This window comes from Cynocephalus volans, chromosome 13, assembly GCF_027409185.1.
Source record: "Cynocephalus volans isolate mCynVol1 chromosome 13, mCynVol1.pri, whole genome shotgun sequence".
Lineage (NCBI taxonomy): Eukaryota > Metazoa > Chordata > Mammalia > Dermoptera > Cynocephalidae > Cynocephalus > Cynocephalus volans.
This window is the reverse complement of record NC_084472.1, coordinates 17,578,151-17,597,586: the sequence shown is the minus strand read 5'-3', so window position 1 is coordinate 17,597,586 and position 19,436 is coordinate 17,578,151. Positions and strand designations below refer to the sequence as shown.

Genomic DNA, 19,436 nt, shown 5'->3' with positions numbered 1-19,436 from the left:
CAGTGAGCCCTCTGTATCTGTAGGTTCTGCATCCATGGATTCAACCAAGTGCAGATCAAAAAAATATTCTAAAAAATTGCATTTGTACTGAACATGTACAACATGTAGACTTTTCTCGTCATTATTCCCTAAGCAACACAGTATGACAACTATCTACATAGCAGTTACATTGCATTACGTATTATAAATAATCTAGAGAAGACAAAGTATAAAAGAGGATGTGCGCAGGTTATAGGCAAATACTACATCATTTTATATAAGGAACTTGAGCATCTGTGGATTTCAGTATCCAAGAGAGGACCTGGCACCTATCCCCCATGGATACTGTGGAACTACACATCTATATTTACTTATGAATAATTCTTTTCCTGAAATCCAACTGTTTTGTTAACTATTGCTGAGAAACTACTCCCAAACAGTGGCTGAAAGCAACAACCATTTTGTCAGTTGCTCATGATTCTGCTGTGTGGGCAGAACTTGGAAGGATCAGCTTGTCTCTTATTCCATGTGCTGTCATAGGTTGGCGGGCTGCTGGAATGGGCCATAAGTCTGGGGTCTTTGTTCTCCATGTCTGCTGGGTTCTTCAATTGTCCTCCACATGATCTCTCCATGTGATAGTTAGCTTGGGTTTCCTAATACCATGGTGATCGCAGTTTAGTCTGACTTCCCAGAACACAAAATTTTTAATTACCAGGCACTCTTGAAGCTTAGGCCTCATACTGGCACAGTGCCACTTTTGCTGTATTCTACTGGTTAAAGCAGGTCACAAGACCTCAGCCCAGATTCTGTGTGGGTGGGAACTCCAGAAGGGTGTGAATACTGGAAGGCATGGTTCATTGGGGGTCATCTTTGGAGGCTAGTTACCACATCAATATTTATGAAAGAAATTCCATAAACATTAAACCAAGTCTATTTCCTACCAAATAACCAAAAGCAAAGGAATGCTCAACTTAATTGTCTTTCACTATACAGAAGTCTACACCCAATTCTTTCTGATTTTTCCATGATCTCTCCCAAATATGCTTCATTCAAATTCTTCCGGTACTGCAGTCTCTTCATTAGGTTTTAGCATGAGTTTCCTCTAAACTGTTTCCAGATGTTTGAATTCCAAAATCCAGAAAAATTAAGATATAACTAATTTAGCCTATAGATCTGCATAGAGTTTCCAACTTAGTAATTTTTTAATTGCCATCTAAGAACATTTAAAAAAGTACTATCTACTATTACTCTTGCTTCTTAAAGGAAAGTATGTTTAATTTTTTAAAAAAGTAGTGAGGAGAATTTCGGACTGAAAGACAGTCTTAAATTAGATCTGTGTATTTTATGGAAACTTGCTACGTATCTTTATTTTTCTCATTTTGCTGCAAGTCATGAAAATTGCACCAAGGATTGCCACTCGTTCTTGGACCTAGTGTTTGGGATCCTCTAGTCAACCCAGTGTTATGGAACATTGTCAAGGCCCTTTTTTTCTCTGAATCTGCTAAAATCATTTCACATCTTTCCCTAGGGACTGTAATACTGATCACACTGCAAATTCTTTTACATGGAGTTATTTAAATCTTGGCTAATGCAAACAATACAATTGTTAAGTATTTGTTCCTGTATTAAGATTGGATAGTGTTAGCATAGTAGTTATAAGTGGGAGTTCTATAGTGAGATGTCTCTGTTACAATCTGGGTCTGTTATGACCTTGAGCAAGTAACATAGTCTCCCTGCACCTCAGTTTCCTCACCCATCTGTGATGTAGGTATAATCAGAGCAGAGTTCTTTTGAAGTTTTAGGGATATTACCTATAAAGTATATGGGGTAGTGCCTAGCGTATGGTAAACAGTCAGTATATATAATTAATATTATATTCTTATTATATTTATACATAGTATTAGTATTTTGCAATTGCACTTAGGATCTTAACATACTTTAAGAGTGATCTCAAATACCCACAATGCTTTTGAAGTGATTAGTCACAATAGAATTTTAAAGTTGGAAGGGAACTTTAATGTCATATGATTCCACCCTATTACAGGTGAGAGCTTTTTTACCTTAAAAAAGTTGATATAGAGTCCATCTTTCTTATGGTAAAAGACAACTAGTAGTGTGTTACAATAATCAGAACAGCAAAATCTAGGCCCCACATATATTTCTGGTAGCTTTGCTGGGTTGGTTAGCACCCTGAATTGCATTTATCAGTGCCACTCATGTCTTGTTTTAGCTACCTGCACTTTTTCAAGTGTCCAAATGGAAAGTAACATAACGTTCACAGTTCTCTGATAAACAACAAAATTCCTAAGACAACCTAAAAATGGTAATAAAAAAAGGACAAGCAGGGCTTAGAAAATTTATTTTAAGGAAACTGCCAGATTTATTTTAAGCCCTACGCTTAAAAAATAAATCTAATTCACATGACTGACTTAAAATACCACAGCCAAGAAAAGTCACTGCAAAAGCATTTAATGAAATACCTGAAATTTGTCTAGTTGTCTTGGCTATGCTTTTTGTGAAGACTTACTTCCGTTGTTGATTTACACAGTGGATTTTATATCTAAATATTTCCTGCACCTAATAAAATGAAAATAGAAAGATGTTTTTCAAACAATTTAACATTTTCCTAACTTCTGACTCACATCATAAAGTTAGTGGATTGTTCAGGTGATGTACAATGTATATGCCAGTGTAGGATAAAACATCCACGTTTTTGTTTCTAGTGGTCCTTAATTGGACCTATGAGCAAAAATAAAGATTGGTTAGAAATAAATTAACGTAGATTTCCTGCTGAAAGCACTGAAGATTACTGTACCAATAGGTTGAGTGACATAGTCTTTCACCCTCTCTCACACCACAGGCAATGAAGCAACTGAACTGCATTGGTTCTGATAAAATCACCATTCTAAATATCACTGAGTTTTGAAGTTGAAACGGCAGCATTACACATCCAGGAGAGAACTTCAGTGGGGGTTTTAATAACATTAGAGAACTAATAGGAACAACTTTAAAACGTTGATTTTTTTCCTATGATATTATTTTCTTTCCTTCTTTAAAAATTAAATTGAACTTGACTTCTATTGACTCTGTCTTCCAAAGTCAATATTCAAACGCTCCCCTGATACACACCTTCGACTTGGGAGGCCTGAGTACTGCAGGGGCTTCCCAATTTTCCCGTTGAGTCGGAAACGGGTTAAACGTTGCGGGGCTCACGGAGCGCCGACGATGGAGTACCACAGAAAACCAAAAGCCACGAGTGCTAAAATGCTGGTACATGCCCACGAAAAGGCATCTTGCCTCAAAAAAGAACCTATCTCCAACATAACAACGGGAATAGCAACCACCCTTCTTGTCAGAATTCTCCGGACGGGCTGCACCCCAGAGGAAACGGAGCTGGGCAGCTGCCAGAACAGCGACCAGAAGCAGCGAGAGCTCCTCCTCCGCCCGACCTTCAAGGCCGCTCCACATCCCTGCTTGGCTCCTGAGAGCCGGCCCGCGCAAGGACGGTGCCTACCGTCGTACTCTGTCGGGTCCTCCCGCCGCCTGCCTTCTCCGTCCGCCCTCCCGGCCCCGGGCACACCCCACCCCCCGCCCCACCCGGCGCGGCCCCGCCCGGCCCGGCCCGGCCCCGCCCTGCGGAGGCGCCAGCGTGCGCGGGCGCGAGGCCCCGGCGAGTTCCCTTTCAGAGCGCTCGCGCCCCGCATGCGCAGTCCGCGCCGGCGCTCTCCGTTTGTTTGAACAGGAAGGCGGACATATTAGTCTCTTTCGGCCCCCCTCACCCCCCCGCCCCCAGGCATTCGCCGCCGCGACTCGTCCTTTCCCCAGCCGGGACCGCAGCCCCTCCCAGAAGCTCCCCCATCAGCAGCCGCTGGGACCCGACTACCGTCTTCTTCACCACCCACTCTCCAGCCTGTCTTCTTCTAAGTCTCCATCGGGCACCGACCTCGCCCTGCTCCGCCGGACACCGCAGCAGCAAACCCAGCAGCGACGGGACAAAATGGGAGAGTGAGGCTGTCTCGCGGAGACCAGCTCTTGGCCGAGACAGATCGGTGCGTCGGGCCGGGCCAGTAGAGCCGGGGATGCGGGGCTAGACCGCCTACAGCGCCTCAGAGCGCAGCGGGCCCGGCCCGTGGCCCAAGCGGCGGCTGCAGCTGGCACAGCTCCTCACCCGCCCTTCGCTTTCGCCTTTCCTCTTCTCCCTCCCCTGCTGCCCCGAGGGAGTCTCCACCCTGCTTCTCTTTCTCTCCGCCCTACTGCCCATCTCAGGACGGGGACCCCTCGATGGCGAAGGCGGCCAGGGCCCGCTAGGCTGAGCACCTCGCCGGAGCGACGAGGCTGGTGGCTACGGCGCTGTCGTCTGTCGCGAGGGGCTGCTGGGTGGGATGCGACTTTGGGCGTCCGAGCGGCTCTGGGTCGCTGTTTCCCCCGGCCCGGGGTCTGGAGAGCGGAGGTCCCCTCAGTGAGGGGGAGGAGGGGGAACCGGGCGCACCTGGTGACCCTGAGGTTCCGGCTCCTCCGCCCCGCGGCTGCGAACCCACAGCGGAGGAAGTTGATTGAAATTGCTTTCCGCTGCTGGTGCTGGTACGAGGGTATTGTCACAGTAGCAGCAACATGTCGACGGGGGACAGTTTTGAGACTCGGTTTGAGAAAATCGACAACCTGCTACGGGATCCCAAATCGGAAGTGAATTCAGATTGTTTGCTGGTGAGTAGCACTGTTGTCTCTTGCTTGTCTGGGGTTCTGCATGTACTGCCTTCCTCTTGCTTTCTGTCTAGTTAGATGCACAGGAAAGCCTCAGGTGTGCATAATCGCCTTGGAAAAAGCTAGATTTCTGTTTCTCGAAGAATGTTGATGTACCACTGAAATCTCATCGCGGCCCTATTTACCGTTTGACTGACGCTGAACTTTTAGTTTTGACTCAGTTCATCAGATACATAAAATGAACTGCTATTGTAGGCATCATATAAAAGGTTATCCGGTCAAAATTATTACTATGTATATAGTTTGGTGAATGACGGTCTAAGTAATATTAATCTTCCCAATCGGTTTGACAGACTACTTTCCATTTACAACTGTTTAGTTTTTAGACTCGGAAATGATAATGAAGAATCGATATTGAGAAATTGATTTTTGACTAAAATGTCATCAGTCACTTGAGTCTGAAGAAACTTATGGCTGAACTAATAAGTATGAAAACCCAAGATAATTGATCATAGATCATCACAGTGTTGACTTCTTTTACAATATTAATAGTTAGAAAAAGTACCACACAGATATTTTGTTATAACTGCCTTTTTTGGTGGTGGTGCACTTAACATTTTTCCTTTTAAAACGTTTTAAAGAAGTTTGAAGAGTCACAGTCCTATTTTAGAAGTCGTTCAGAAGTTGATAGCATATACAGTTATCTGTAAATAATTGGAATTCTTAAGTTTGATCAGTTTCCCCTAATACTGATAGTTGCAAACTCTGTGAGCAAGTTTCTCCCTTTACTGAACTAAAAGTTATATAATTCTATTTTAATTCAAACTAAACCACATATTCTCTAAAAGTTTCAGGGAGTATGTATATAGATAGGATTCTACACTGTCTTCAGAGTTAATGTTAGATATGCACAATTTTGGGGATTAAGAGTAAGGGTACAAAATAATGCCTTTCAGAGAAATAATACCGTTTAAAAATCCCATCTTGAATCAGAAAAATTATGTAGATAGCTTAGATTTAACATGCATTTCAGTTACTGTGAATAGCTGTGTATGTTTTTTGGTGTGTATGGTTTTACAAGAAGGTTTCTTCCCAAAGCTTCCAAAATTAGTCAATGCATCGTTGCCTATTAAATGAGAGTAGTGGGTTAATGTTTAAAGTGTCTCACCCACATTATGGATGCTCTTCATATTGAGAAGTAAGTAGTAAAGAAGGTTGATGCTTAATACAATTTAAAACATTTTATTGATTGAGAGAAATCGAAATAATTAGAACACATTTTTCTAATAAGAATTTAATTCGTCTTTTAATATTTATCCAGTTTCCATATATCTTCGATTTTATTTTGCTTTTTATCTCCTTATTCCATGACACCATGTTACAGGGAAGGTTTAGTGCTGTTTTTTTTCCTTAGTTGTCTTCTAGACTCTTGGCATAGCTTCATTTGGTGGGAACCTCAACAGATATTTATTGAGATGTGGAGGAGGATACAATTAAATCAGTGCAAATTGATAGAGCCAAAGTATGCTTTCAGATGGATGGATAGGATTTAGATAGAGGGCACTTAACAGGAGGAGTGGAGGACACCATGTAGAGGGTGGAGACATGACTGGCTATGATATGTTTAGGGAAACAGAAGAAGATAAAGTTGAGAGGACAGATTGGGGTTAGATTGTGGAGGATTTGATTGCTTAGGGAAAGGAGTTTAGATTATCTTCAGTATGTTGTGACCATTAAATATTTATAAACAAGAGTGTGCCAGGATGAATGAAGAAGATGAATCTGGTAGTTGTGTGCAAGAGGGGTTAGTAAGGGAAAAGACTGGAGAAGGGTGAGATTGGGGACTTCTAAAAAAAATTATCATAATAGTCCAGCAGTGATTGAAGCCCAAAATTGGGGCACGAGAATGAGAAAGGAAGAATTGATGGAAGTTGATTGGCAGAGGGTTGGGGAGAAGGGGAAACCAAACAGAGAGGCGATAGTCAGATGACTGTAAAAATGTTGAGCCTGGATCATTGGGAGAATGGTGAAAATAGCAATGTCAGGTTTGGAAATCTCTTTTGAAGAATAGGCTTACAGATAAATTCAATTTTAGATTTGTCGTGTTTGAGGGGATAGTGGGATAGTATATATGTCATGAAGAAATGACCTATATGCTATTGGTAATACGGATCTAAGCTCATAAATACAGAAAACGATTTGGAAATCATTTGCACAGAGGTGCGAGTTGAAACTGATATAATGATAAAGGAGAAATTGAAGAAGAGAGAACTGAGGGTGAAAGATGAAGGTTGACCAAAGAGGAAGAGTGAAGGAAGTAAGCAATTATGGCTTTTAGAGTTATGACAACTAGGTGTCACGGAGTCTAAGATTTCTGAAAGAACATTTTGAAAAAGAATAGTCAACAGACAGGTTTGTGTTTTTCCCCCTGTTTTAATCATATACTCTTGGCCCTTTTTTCTGTTAGTTCCACAACTGTTTATTGATATCTGTTATTGAAATTTTATTGACATATCAATCTGAACCTGGTGAAAAAAATTTTTCTTTGGAGACAAATCGTTTTTCCAGTTTTGTAGTGTCTGGTGTGAATTTTCTTCGCATGGTATTTTATGCTTATCATTGAGCTATCATTCATTTACTCATTCAGAATAACCTATCAGGTCACTTTACCTTTTTCAGGGAGTCGTTCTTATTCTTCCCTGTCTGGGCTTCGGACTTTTCATGTATTGTAGGGACAGTACCCCTTTTGCATTGGTTGCCTTTCTATTATTTTGACCTTTGTTGGTTTATTTAACTGATACGTATTGAGTATATATTATGTGCCATGTGCAGTACTATAGTTCTAGATTTTTTTTTTTGTAATCTCAAAAATATAAGGTTGTTAAATTATGTTTATTCTTCACTTCTTTTACTGGATCCACTCTTTAGAAAAGGAAGTTCCCAAACCTTTTGGTTTCAGACAGTTTGCTGGCAAATGTCTTTTTAAGTCACTTTACCCACAAAATAGCTTTTTTGTTGGGACACTAATGACTATTAGTAGTCATAAAATAATGTAGCTGGAAGAACCATAAGTAGCTATCCAACCTTTTCTTGAACACCTATAATTGATTTCAAGAACTTAAAAAGTCCGCTTTTCATGTTATAAATATAAATGCTAACACTGCAAATACTAAATATATATAGTAAATATAAATAAGTCTGCAAATATTAAGATGATATTATGATAATATTCACTTGTTTCCTAGATCTGTCAAATTACTCAATCTTGGTTTCCTCTAAATCAGATTCTTTCCAGTGTTTTAATGGTTCCTTACATTTTATCTAGGGCTTGTAACAATTTCTTGGTAATTTTGAGTACTTCTGAAAACAGTATGGGATAAAGTTTGATTAAATCTGTTTAATCTCTGTAGAGGAAAAAAACGCATATGATTTGTAAATTAAAAGAGAAAGAAGTGGATGCGATGGTTAGGAATACATTTGTTGTGAAGTTTGACATACATTTCATGAAATACAGCTTCTTGTCTATAGCACGTTTATTAGCATGCTGCTTCAGGTTGCTAGTAAAGAGCATGACCTTTTTTCCAGTTTTGTAGCTGTTGGAGGTGTAGCAATGGGTGGGAGGAAGGGAAGGGAAGTAATATTAATTGAACTGCACATACTAAGTTCTAACACTGTGCTGTCCCCACTGAACATATTTGTTACTAGCATTTCTCAGTCAGTTTTTCAGAATGCAGAAGGCAAATATAAATGAAGTTTCAGCTGTTAGTCTTTGAGTTTTTTAAATTCTCTTTTCCTGGGCTTCTTTGACCTAGTGCTTTTTTCATTGCCAACAACTTTGTCTCAATCTTTGGCCTACAGTACTTACCTTTCTTTTCACTCTCTTTGGAAAATTCATCCATTCTTACAGCTTCAACTACCATCATCACTATGCGCAAGATACCTGTATTAGGCTGTTTCTGTTGCTTATAACATATTACCTGAAACTGGGTAATTTGTTAGAAAACAAAATTTATTTGCTTACAGTTTTAGAGACTGGGAAGTCCAAAATCCAGGGAACACATCTGGTTAAGGCCTTGTTGGTGGTGACAGTAAACTAGGGGTCTCACATGGCAGAAATGGCAGAGCAGAGAGATACTCTCACATGTTCTTCTTTTAAAGTCTTCAGAACCATGCCCATAAACTAAGGCACAGTCTTTAAAATCTAATAACCTCTTCAAGGCCCCACCTTTCAATTATCATGATAGAATTTCCCACCCTCAACAGTTACAGTGGAGATTAACCTTCAATGACTTTGAGGGGGCCATCCAATCCACTGCATTACCTAAATCATTATTTTTAGTCCTTTATCTTGTTTTAAATTATAAATATATGACTGCCTAAATATTTGGCATTTCTACTTGGGTGTCATGTTATCACTCAGATTCCTCATACTCCAAAATAAGCTTTCTCCCATAAATTTACCTGTTCTGTCGTTAACACCACTGCTGTCATTGTCACTAAACTGGAATTTTTATTGTGAACTTTTTTGGCAGTCCTAGTCTATACATTGGGTTATTACAATAGATTTTAGGTAGCATTTCAGCACCTAGATTATTGCTGTGTAATTCCTCTGTATGCCCTGCCAGTTGAATTGATCACATTTGGGATTATGTTACTGTTGGTGGAATGAAAAAACCCTATGTCATTAAATTTTTGGGCCTTAAAGCTGTATGCCTGCCAGTGTTCATAATTTGTGAGTTAATGGGTGTTACCAATATCAGTTGTATATCTGGTTAGTTTGCACCTGACTGTCTTAATGTTAATGTGTTGCAAGAACTTTTTTAAAAAACAAATTATTCTCATGATTCATTTATTCATTCAGCAAATCTTTGTGTAGAGTCTAAACTTGGATTCACATCTAGTCTTTGCAATGTACTTGCTGGAGAATTTTAGGTGAGTTATTTTAACCTCTCAAAGCTTGCATCATCTTCAGGAAAATGAGGTGGGGGGAACGGATAACAGTACTAGATTTTTGCAAAGATTAAATAATATAGTAATTATCACATAATTAAAATAATAATAATAAATAAAGCAGTTATCACAGCATATGGCATTTAGTACACTTTTGATAATTGGTAACTATTGTGATATTTTATAGTGTTCCTGTTATATGCTAGTCACTGCCTTAGGCTGGAAGTTGTTATTTATTATCTTCTCTAAATGCAGAGTAATTTATGTGGCACCTCAAATCGTGCTCTAAGTTCATAATCCAGTTGTGCTTTATTGAAACATCCAAACCAATTGTAACTGAAAATGGAAACATTTAGATGGGTTCAGTAGACTGGGAAGGGGCTTTTAGAGACCATTTATTCATTTAGTCATGATTTATAACATATCTACTTTGTGCCAAGGGTTTAGATTGATATGAAAGGCAATTGGGAGTTAACTTGTGGAGATTTAGTTATCTTGCTCTCTTTCTGTGTGTGTCTTTTATACTTTCAGTTTGTATTTGGTAAATAGGCACCCAGTGGGTGTATGGAGAGGTGGCTCAGAGTAACAGCTGAGGCATGAATTGGGTCATTCATTAGTCTCTTGAGTCAGAAATGTTTGTAATCCAGAAAAAGGAACCACATATAAAATTTTATAATGAACAAATAGTAAATTCTCAGTTTTCGATTAGGCCTTATATAACTTTACAGCTTAGTTTTATTTTATGATTTAAGTTTGCTGTTATGCATATACAGTGAAAATACAGATTTCATTGTGACAAATGGCAGAAAAACCCACTTATCAAGAAATATTACATATGGAGTTCTGTTGCTGAAGATAATCCAATGGCTCCACTTGCCCATTCTCATCCTCACTATAAAAAGGGTACATTCATTTAGTTTAAGTCTACAGGAGAACTCTTGGATACCACACATGTATAGGCAAGAAGACGAACAGATACTACCATAATTGACAATGGAAAAAATATGTGTATATTTTCAAATATGCTATTAGCACGGTGTAGTGAAAAGAATGCTGAACTGGAAATACAGAGCATTGGCATATCCTTGTTTTACTCTTAACTCTGTGTGATCAAGTAAATCTTTTTTCTTGTCTGGGCTTCAGTTTCCCCATTTGTAGAATGAAGTTGGACCAGGTAGTTGCTGATATCCTTTGTGTCTCTAAAAATTCTATGAGTCTTTATTATACTTCAATAAAAACTTTTAAAAATTGTCATTGATTTGCCATTTAAGAAATAAAATTTAAAAAGTTAAGTGGTGTTGGGGTAGAAATGTCAGAATAGGAACTATCTTTGCTAAGTGCTGTTTTTGGAAATAGTTCCTAAACTAATTTTAATTGTTATATTTGGCACTTATTTTTTAAATATGTGATTTGTGTTCATAACTGTGAGAATTTGTAGTTTTTGAATAAAGTGGTAATTAAGTCACTCATTTGTTTATCCATTACAATATATGTATGTAGTTCTCTAATATATCTGCCCTCCTTGTTTGGGATTGTAAAATATAGGATGCATTTTCATTATAGTTCCTAGACAATTAGTAGAAAGCTAGATGTTCAGATTAATGTCCAGTCTGAAGTCTCAGGCGAGAGGTTACCTTATATTTGTGTTATATTTTAGAAGGCAGGCTAACCTGTGCCCCTCTTTATTGATCCACACTTCCTACAATGACTTTTGACAGGAAATTGAAATTTTTTTTCAGATTGTCTGGAACTAATTTTGAAAGTGGACCCAGAGAACTCTTCTTTTTTCGCTTTACTATTACTTATTCGTGCAAAAAACGTTTGTTTGGTATGTACTGTGTGCTAGGCACTCATAGGTAATGGGACACCATAGTGAGTAAAAACAAACATGGGCCCTGCTTACACAGAATTTATAGTCTCAGGAAAAGGATTAAGTAAATGTCTATCACACTAAGATAAGTGTGAGATAAGACTTCAAGAGGAGATAAGAAATATATGGAGATATATGGTCATGCCTTTTCTTTAAGGTTTGGGATATATTTAAAGATTTGTGGTAAAGCAGTCTTAGCGTATAATTTTTAGATATGAGTCTGTAGATTGTTTGTATCAGATTCACTTGAGGAACTTGTTAAAAATGGAATCTGGAACTATGCCCAGACAAACAAAATCAGAATTTTTGTAGATGAGTCCTAGGATTCTACATTCCATAAAATGTGGATTCTTAAGACACACTCAAGTTTGAAAACTATAGTTATAGAGGAAAGAACATAGATTTTTCTTTTGCTTGTAATTTTAAAATGAAAAATTTCAAACATACACAGAAGTAGGGTAGTGAACTTTTTTTTCCTCTTTTTGGCAGCTGGCCTGTATGGGGATCTGAGCCCTTGACCTTGGTGTTACAACACCATGCTCAAACCGACCAAGCTAACTGACCACCCCCCACCGCCCCGTATTATGCAGTTTTTAAAATTTTGTCACACTTGATTAATCATTACTCTTTTTACCCCAAAATATTTTAAAGTAAATTCTAGATATTGTTATTTCACCTTTACATACTTCAATAAGCATCTCTAAAAAAACCACAAAGTACATTTTCTTACATAACTGCAATGGCCATTATTATCATGCCTAACAAAATTAAAAGCTTTATATAATTAATTCCCAGTTTACATTCACATTTCCTTGATTGTCTAAAACAATGTCTTTTTTACAGTTTCTTTATTAGAATCTGGATCTAGACAAAGTCCACATGTTGCTTTTGTTAGATCTTTTTAAAGTCTTTAAGTGTCTTTTTAATGTAGAGAAGTCTCATTCCCCCAACTTCTCCCTCCCACTCCCGGTCGTGTCTTGTTGAAGAAACTAGGTCAGTGGTACAATCAAGAGGTACAGGTCTGGCAGGCCCACCCTTAATAATGCTAAGGTGGATCATTGTGTTTGGGTGACAACAGCCTTTGATAACTTCCTTTGTAAAATCCTGATTCATTGACCTTTCATCTAATGGTTTCATTCATTGATGTTAGGTGAGTCAGTTATTTCATTAGGGATAGCAAAATAACGATTTTCTAATTCTTTCATTCCTTTCACATTTGTTAACTGTAATTATTCTGTTAAGAGAAGAATTTTAACTCATCATCTAGGGCTGTTTGTTTACCATGAAATATAGGATGAATGCTTCAGTTTTTCTCTTTAATTGCCACTTTTCAGAGTAAGGTATTTTGGAGCCTTACCATGGTAGACATGGCACAGTCATATTGGGTAATTTGAGGGAAGGACTATTTACAAAGTTATAGACAATATTTAAGGAAACCAGTAGGGATAATGCAGTACCCCTTGGACTAGTAACAATGGAGAAGGGAACTGCTACCATCTCTATGCCTGAAGCTAGCGCAGCTAGGGAGGGTAGCTTTATGGGGGAGGGCTGTCTGGCAGGGGTGTGGTTTGAAGTAGAAAGAAGCATATTGATCTGGCAGTAAGAGAACCAGGGGAACAATGGAGTCCCCCACTGCCTGAAAACCTAATACAGGTTGAGCATTCCAGATCTGAAAATCTGAAATCTGAAATACTCCAAAATCTTAAAATTTTTGAGCACCTGTGTGATGCTCAAAGGAAATGCTCATTGGATTGTTTTGTAATTTGGATTTTTGGGTTTAGGATGCTCTACTAATGTGAATATTCCAAGATTTTAAAAAAAAAACAACAACAAAATTTGGAACACTTCTGTTCCCAAGCATTTCAGAAAAGACAAATTCAGCCCTATACAAAAGAGCCCATTGATACAGGCCATAAGGCTCAGCAAACAAGATATAGCCAGCATTTATTTATTTATCTCTTTCTGTTATTTTGTTTTTTATTTTTGGCATCATTATGGAAACATTTTAAAAAATATTTTCAGTATGTTTTAGTCAATTTCTGCCATCCTTGCTGATACTCAACTTATGTCATTGGTTAACAAGAGCTTCTTCACGTTGGCTCCCATGTTATTTGTATATGACTGTAATAATCTTTGGTAGAGCGTCCTTGTTATTTTGCTCCAATAAGATGCCAAGGCTCATCTTGTACATTTCTTTGCCCCAGACTTAGAAGTCAACCATTTCTCCAGTAAACACTTTCCTTTTAATGGGGAATGATATTCTGAATATTCATTGCTACTTGGTTGAAATTGTTTCTTGTCCTTGTTCAGTGAATAGAGCTGTGATATTTTATTTTTGAAAAGAAATTTGTACTTTATACTTATTTCACCAGCGTGGCATCCGTTAGGCTCTTTAATTTCAGCTTGTTTTCAATGTTTAAGAATTGCTTTCTTTCATTTTTTATTTCATTTTATTTTTGTGTGTATGTAGAACATTTACATGGTTTAAAAGTGAAAACTATATGACATGTATTCAGAAGATTCTTACTTCCATCCACATTCTCTCTACCCTGTTTTTTTCCCTTTGCCATTTTTATGTTTTTTTTAAATTTAATATTCCAGCTTTTCTTCTTACAAATATAAACAAATATATTTCTACCCCTTGCTGACACAAAAGGTAGCATACACCTTACCCCAAACTGGTGTATGATCTTCCTCATTCCTTTTTGTAGCTGCATAGTGTTCCATTTTGTGGATGTTAACATCGTTTATTCAGTCTCCTATCCATGGACATTTGAGTTGTTTATAATCTTTTGATATTAGTGAATAACATTGTGAATAGTCATTTCATGTTTTAGTCAGTGTGTCTTTGGAGTGGATTCCTAGAAGTGGGATTGTTGGGTCAAAGGTACATGCATACGTACGTAATTTGCTCACTATTGCAATATTCTCCCTTCCCTAGGAGTTGTGCTGTTTTACATTTCCACCAGTAATATATGGGATTTTCTATTGCCTTCACCGAGAATATGTTGTAACACTTGAATTTTTGTTCATCTGGTAGGTAAGAAGTGGTATCTTAGTGAAGTTTTAATTTATATTTCTCTTATGAGTAAGGTTGAACATCTTTTCATATTTTAAAGGCCATTTGAATTTCTTCTTCTGTGAGCTGCCTATCCATATTTTTTTGCCCATTTTTCTATTTTTCTCTTCTCAGTATTTAGGAGCTATTTATGTATTAGGGATCTTAGCTCTTTTTCTATGGTAAAATGCAATTTTTTTTTTTTTTGCAATTTGTCATTTCTCTTCAACTTTGCTCCTGCATTGTTTTTTTGCCATACAGGTTTTCAAAAATGTATTCAAATTATTGGTCTTTTCTTTTGTTGCTTCAAGATTTTTTTGAGTCATAGTTAGAAAGGTCTTCCCCATGTCCAGTTTATAAAGGGATTCATCCATATTTTCTTCTAATACCTCTTTTGTTTCAGTTTTTACTTTTAGATCTCTGACCATTTGAAATTTTTCATGGTATGATGTAGTTTGAGATACATTCAATTTTGTTTTTACTCAAATTGCCATCTGGTTGTCTCCACAGCATTTATTTAAGAATGCTTATCTTTATTGATTTGAGAGGCCACTTTCTTCATAGATTAACTTTTTATATGTACTTGGGATTATTTCTAAACACTCTGTTCCATTGGTCTATTTTGCCTGTTCCTGTCCTAATACCATACACTGTCAATTATAAAGCCTTTATAATATCTTTTCAGCTTTTAATATCTAGTAGTGCCATCCTCCACCTGCACTCTCCCATGCACATACACTGTCACACTGAAGAGCATGGGTTTTTTTAGATAGGGATAACTAGCTTTGGTATTTACTTACTAGCCTTGGTCCTTGGACACTTTACTAAAGCACTGTGATATCCAATTATCCCATCTCTGAGATGGGATGATGATACCCACCTTGTACTGTTGTTGTGAGGATTAAATGACATAAGCAGAATGTCGTGTCAAGTACCTGTCCACTGAGTTAATGTATACACTGATTTCCAAGAATGTGGGTATGGTATAGTAGAGAAAAACCATACAGGGAGTCTGGGCCTTGAATTCTACTTTTGACTATGTAAATTGTAAACTGAAAAATTATATGGGCTTGGACAGATTATATATCCTCTCTGAACTTTGGTTTTATTTAGGAATATAATACAAAATTTACTAATCAAAACCATCTGTAAATTAATTTGTCTTTAGATACAAGTTTATTTAAAATCCCAACCTTATCAGAAATTTTTGTTATTGATGTATGCTTCTATTTATTATTTCAATGATTGCTTGAATTTTACTACTTCTGTAACAGTAAGACAAAGAATATGTTTCTCTGATTTTTATCATCTACCCTAAAGGTGTTTACTCATGTCATCCTAATTGTATTTACTCTGCTCCTTTCTGTTAGGCTAGCAGTTAGGGAGACGGTGTTGCATGGTGATTAAGAGCATGAGTTCTAGAGCCAGACTGATTTTAAATCCCACCCATGGCAGCCACTTATTAGCCCTGTGACTTTGGGCAGAATTCTTTTTTTTAATTAATTTTTTTTTTAATTGAAGCATAATTGATTATACATATTTGGGGGGTACAGAATTGTATATCTATACCTGAGTACAATGTGTGATCATCAAATCAGGATAATTAGCATATTTATCATTACAAAACATAATCATTGTGTCCATTGACCAATTTCTCCCTAACCCTCTCTCCTACCTCTATTCACCACAGTCCTTCTGTTCTCTCCTTCTGAAAGTTCAGTGTATTATTGTGTCCTTCCTGCCTCCCTCTCTTCCAGTTATAAGTGAGTGCATGTGGTATTTCTCTTTCTGTGCCTGGCTTTATTTTTTTAATTTTTGAAACATAATTGTATGTATCTGTGGGGTACAGCGTTGAGTTATTGTGATTGTTGTATCTTTCTTTTTTTTTTTTTTTTTTTGGTGGCTGGCTGGTGCAGGGATCTGAATCCTTGATCTTGGTGTTACTGCACTCTAACCAACTGAGCTAACTGGCCAGCTCCAAGTTTTAACTTTTTAGAGGCTCAAACACATCATCTTCAAATAAGATTAATCATAGACTCTCATAGGGCAGCTAGGAATATTAAATGCAATAAAGCATGTGAAGTGTTTTTCATAGTTTATGTCATTTAGTAAATGTTAGCTGTCATTATCATCATCATTGTATACCTTGGTGATTTGTCCTTGGGAAAAAGAAGTTTTGTATGGACTAAGTGGACTATTAACTACCTCCTTACTCCACAGGCCAGCTCTTTATTTAATTGTGTGATCTTAGACAAGTTATCCAACTTCTTTGGGCCCAAATATATTTAATCTGCAAAACGGGAATCATGATTTTACTTAATGTTTTATTTATTTATTTATTGGCAGCTGGCTGGTGCAGGGATCCAAACTCTTGACCGTGGTGTGACCAACACCTTACTCTAACCAACCGAGCTAACCGGCCAGCCCCATAGGTTTTAATTATTAGGAGTAAATGAAATAGTTTATATGCAGTGCCATAGTTACATGCAAGTGTTAGTAATTACTCTTTTTCTTGTTTTACCTTTATGGTATAGATTTGATGAAGGTTCCACTGTGGGTAAAAATATTACTTGGAAACTTGGGAGAAAATTAGAATGGGATACTTTATTTGAAATGTTTATTGAATCTGATCTTTATTTTCTGTTATTGCTGCCCTACCCAAATCCAAATTTTCAATCCAACATTCTTGGATTAGTGGGACAGCCTAGCAGTTTGACCATATAGTCCATACTGTGTCTGTGTTTTTCTTAATTTTAGTGCTAATTGTCATGTTGGTCTCAGCCTACCTATTTACCTAGACTTAATTCCCACCATTCCCCAAAATAGATTGTGCTCCAAGTGGATTTTCTTGCTTTTTCTAGTATTTTGTCTGCTCTTTCCTACCTTTGCTGTCATATTTTTAGGACCTACCTTTCTCTCTTCTTGAGTTTTTCCCCATGTCCTCCTTACCAGTTATCTTTATAGTCTAACAAATCACAGCTCTTATGCTGTTATTTTCTTTTTTGAACTCCTGTAGTATTTATAATCTGTCTCATGTAGTGTAGAACTTGATCACAGTTATCTCGTATGGGTCTATCTTGTGTGATAATCTTATCTCTCTAGTGAGAATTTCTTGAGGACTAAGCATAATTCTGGACATTAATGTTCAATTAATACTTAGTTGTTGTGAGTAATTATCCCCCTCCCTCATTCCCCTGGTCTTTCCTTTTCTTCCTTTAAATTAATTAAGACACTTTCTCGTAAGTGATATAACCCAACTTGAATTTTTGTAGGCAAAAAGAATTTATAGATTCACGGAAACCTGATCTCATTAAAGGTAAAGATTCAGTTGAACTTCAGTGAGAACTGGAGATTGGGTCTCAAATGCAAGTAAGCCTCTCTCTCTGTATTCTCTTATTCTTTCTGTTGGCATCATTCTCTCTCATGGTCAACTGGTTTTAATCACATGTGGAAAATACAGCTGCCCAGAGCACTGGAGCTTTTTTTTTTCCACATGTGATTAAAACCAGTTGACCATGAGAGAGAATGATGCCAACAGAAAGAATAAGAGAATACAGAGAGAGAGGCTTACTTCCCAGGAAAATGAGGGCAGTGGGGCAGGGCAGACAGTACCATTGATGTTAATTATACTACCACGTCCTCCTACCCTCTTTTCTCTGACCTTGGTAGATCACTTAAACTCTCCTAAACTGTAGTTTCCTCAATCTTTAAAATGGAGTTAATAATTTACTTCATAGGGTAGTGATAAGGATTAAATGAGATAATCTAGAAAGCAGTGTTTGAAATCTCACAAAAACAATAGTGTAACCTGTTGATAAATAGCTACTCCTTGGTCCCTTTAACCAACATGCCCTGTGCTCATCTGGTCTGGCCCCAAATGTTTTTCACCTACTGAAACTTATCCTGCCATTCCAGGTGTTTAACTGGCCTTTTGGCATTATCACACTCAACCCCATCCCCCATAGTGTCTACCATCTTTTTGAGTATAAGAGGAGGAAGAAGTTATTAACCTCAGATAGCTTTTATAGTTTTAGACTAAGTATTTACTATTAAATAAATGATAATTAAATTATAATGTGAATTAAAACCGTGGGCTTGTTTTATAATTGTAGCATTCAGCTCAGTTGCTGCCTCTCTTTTCTTTCTTTTAGTAGTTCCAGAGTAGCCACTGAATTTAGTGAATTGAAGGCTAAGAGTCTATTATATAGGTTTTTTTTCCTTTTTGCCTATATTAATTAGGGATCTTTTGATTACAAAGGACTGAAAACCAAATTCATATTAAGCAATAAAGAACATATTGCCTCTGAACAATTTATAGGTAGATTGTAGCTTCAGGAAAGTCTCGATTCAGGGCTCAAATGATGTGACTGGCAGCTGGTTTTCTAGATCTGCTTCTTTGGTATTATCTCCCTTCTCGGGTAGACAACTTCTTGTGGTTGAAAGGTGATTGTAAGTAGCTTCCAAGACTGCTTGTTCAGATACAGTGGAAAGAAAAAGTCTTCTAACCATCAAATAGTTTCTAATTGATTTGACCAGCTCAGATCACATGCCCATAATTGAACCAATCATAGTAGTCAGAAGAATGGCATGCTGATGAGCTTAGGCCTGCATCTCAGAACTGGGGGTGAGCTAGTTTATATCAAGATGTATTAATGGGTTGCATGAGAGAGGGGTGGAAATTGGAGTTCATTTACCAAGATAAAGGGAAATGACAGCTGTGCAGTCCCAAACAACAAATATTTACTAAAGTGGAGACTCATCATTAAGAGAAACCCAAATAATGATAGTTTATTCTGTTTTTTTTTTTTTTTACAAATGACTTTTTTACTAAATTATTAAATTATCTGGCATTAGAATAAATATTGCCAACCAGTTGCC

At 37.4% G+C, this 19,436-nt stretch overlaps 1 protein-coding gene across 3 annotated transcripts in view; it reads left to right on the top strand.

Moving 5' to 3' along the window:
• Positions 1 to 3,773: 3,773 nt before the first annotated feature.
• ROCK1 (Rho associated coiled-coil containing protein kinase 1) overlaps positions 3,774 to 19,436 on the top strand; it is a 129,538-nt gene continuing 113,875 nt past the window's right edge. For all 3 annotated transcript variants that reach the window (XR_010021481.1, XM_063076855.1, XM_063076854.1), the window contains exon 1: positions 3,774 to 4,683. Coding sequence is in view for 2 of the 3 variants with exons in the window: in XM_063076855.1 (XP_062932925.1) it covers positions 4,591 to 4,683 (93 nt within the window). In the remaining variant the exon portion in view is untranslated. The remainder of the gene's footprint in view (positions 4,684 to 19,436) is intronic.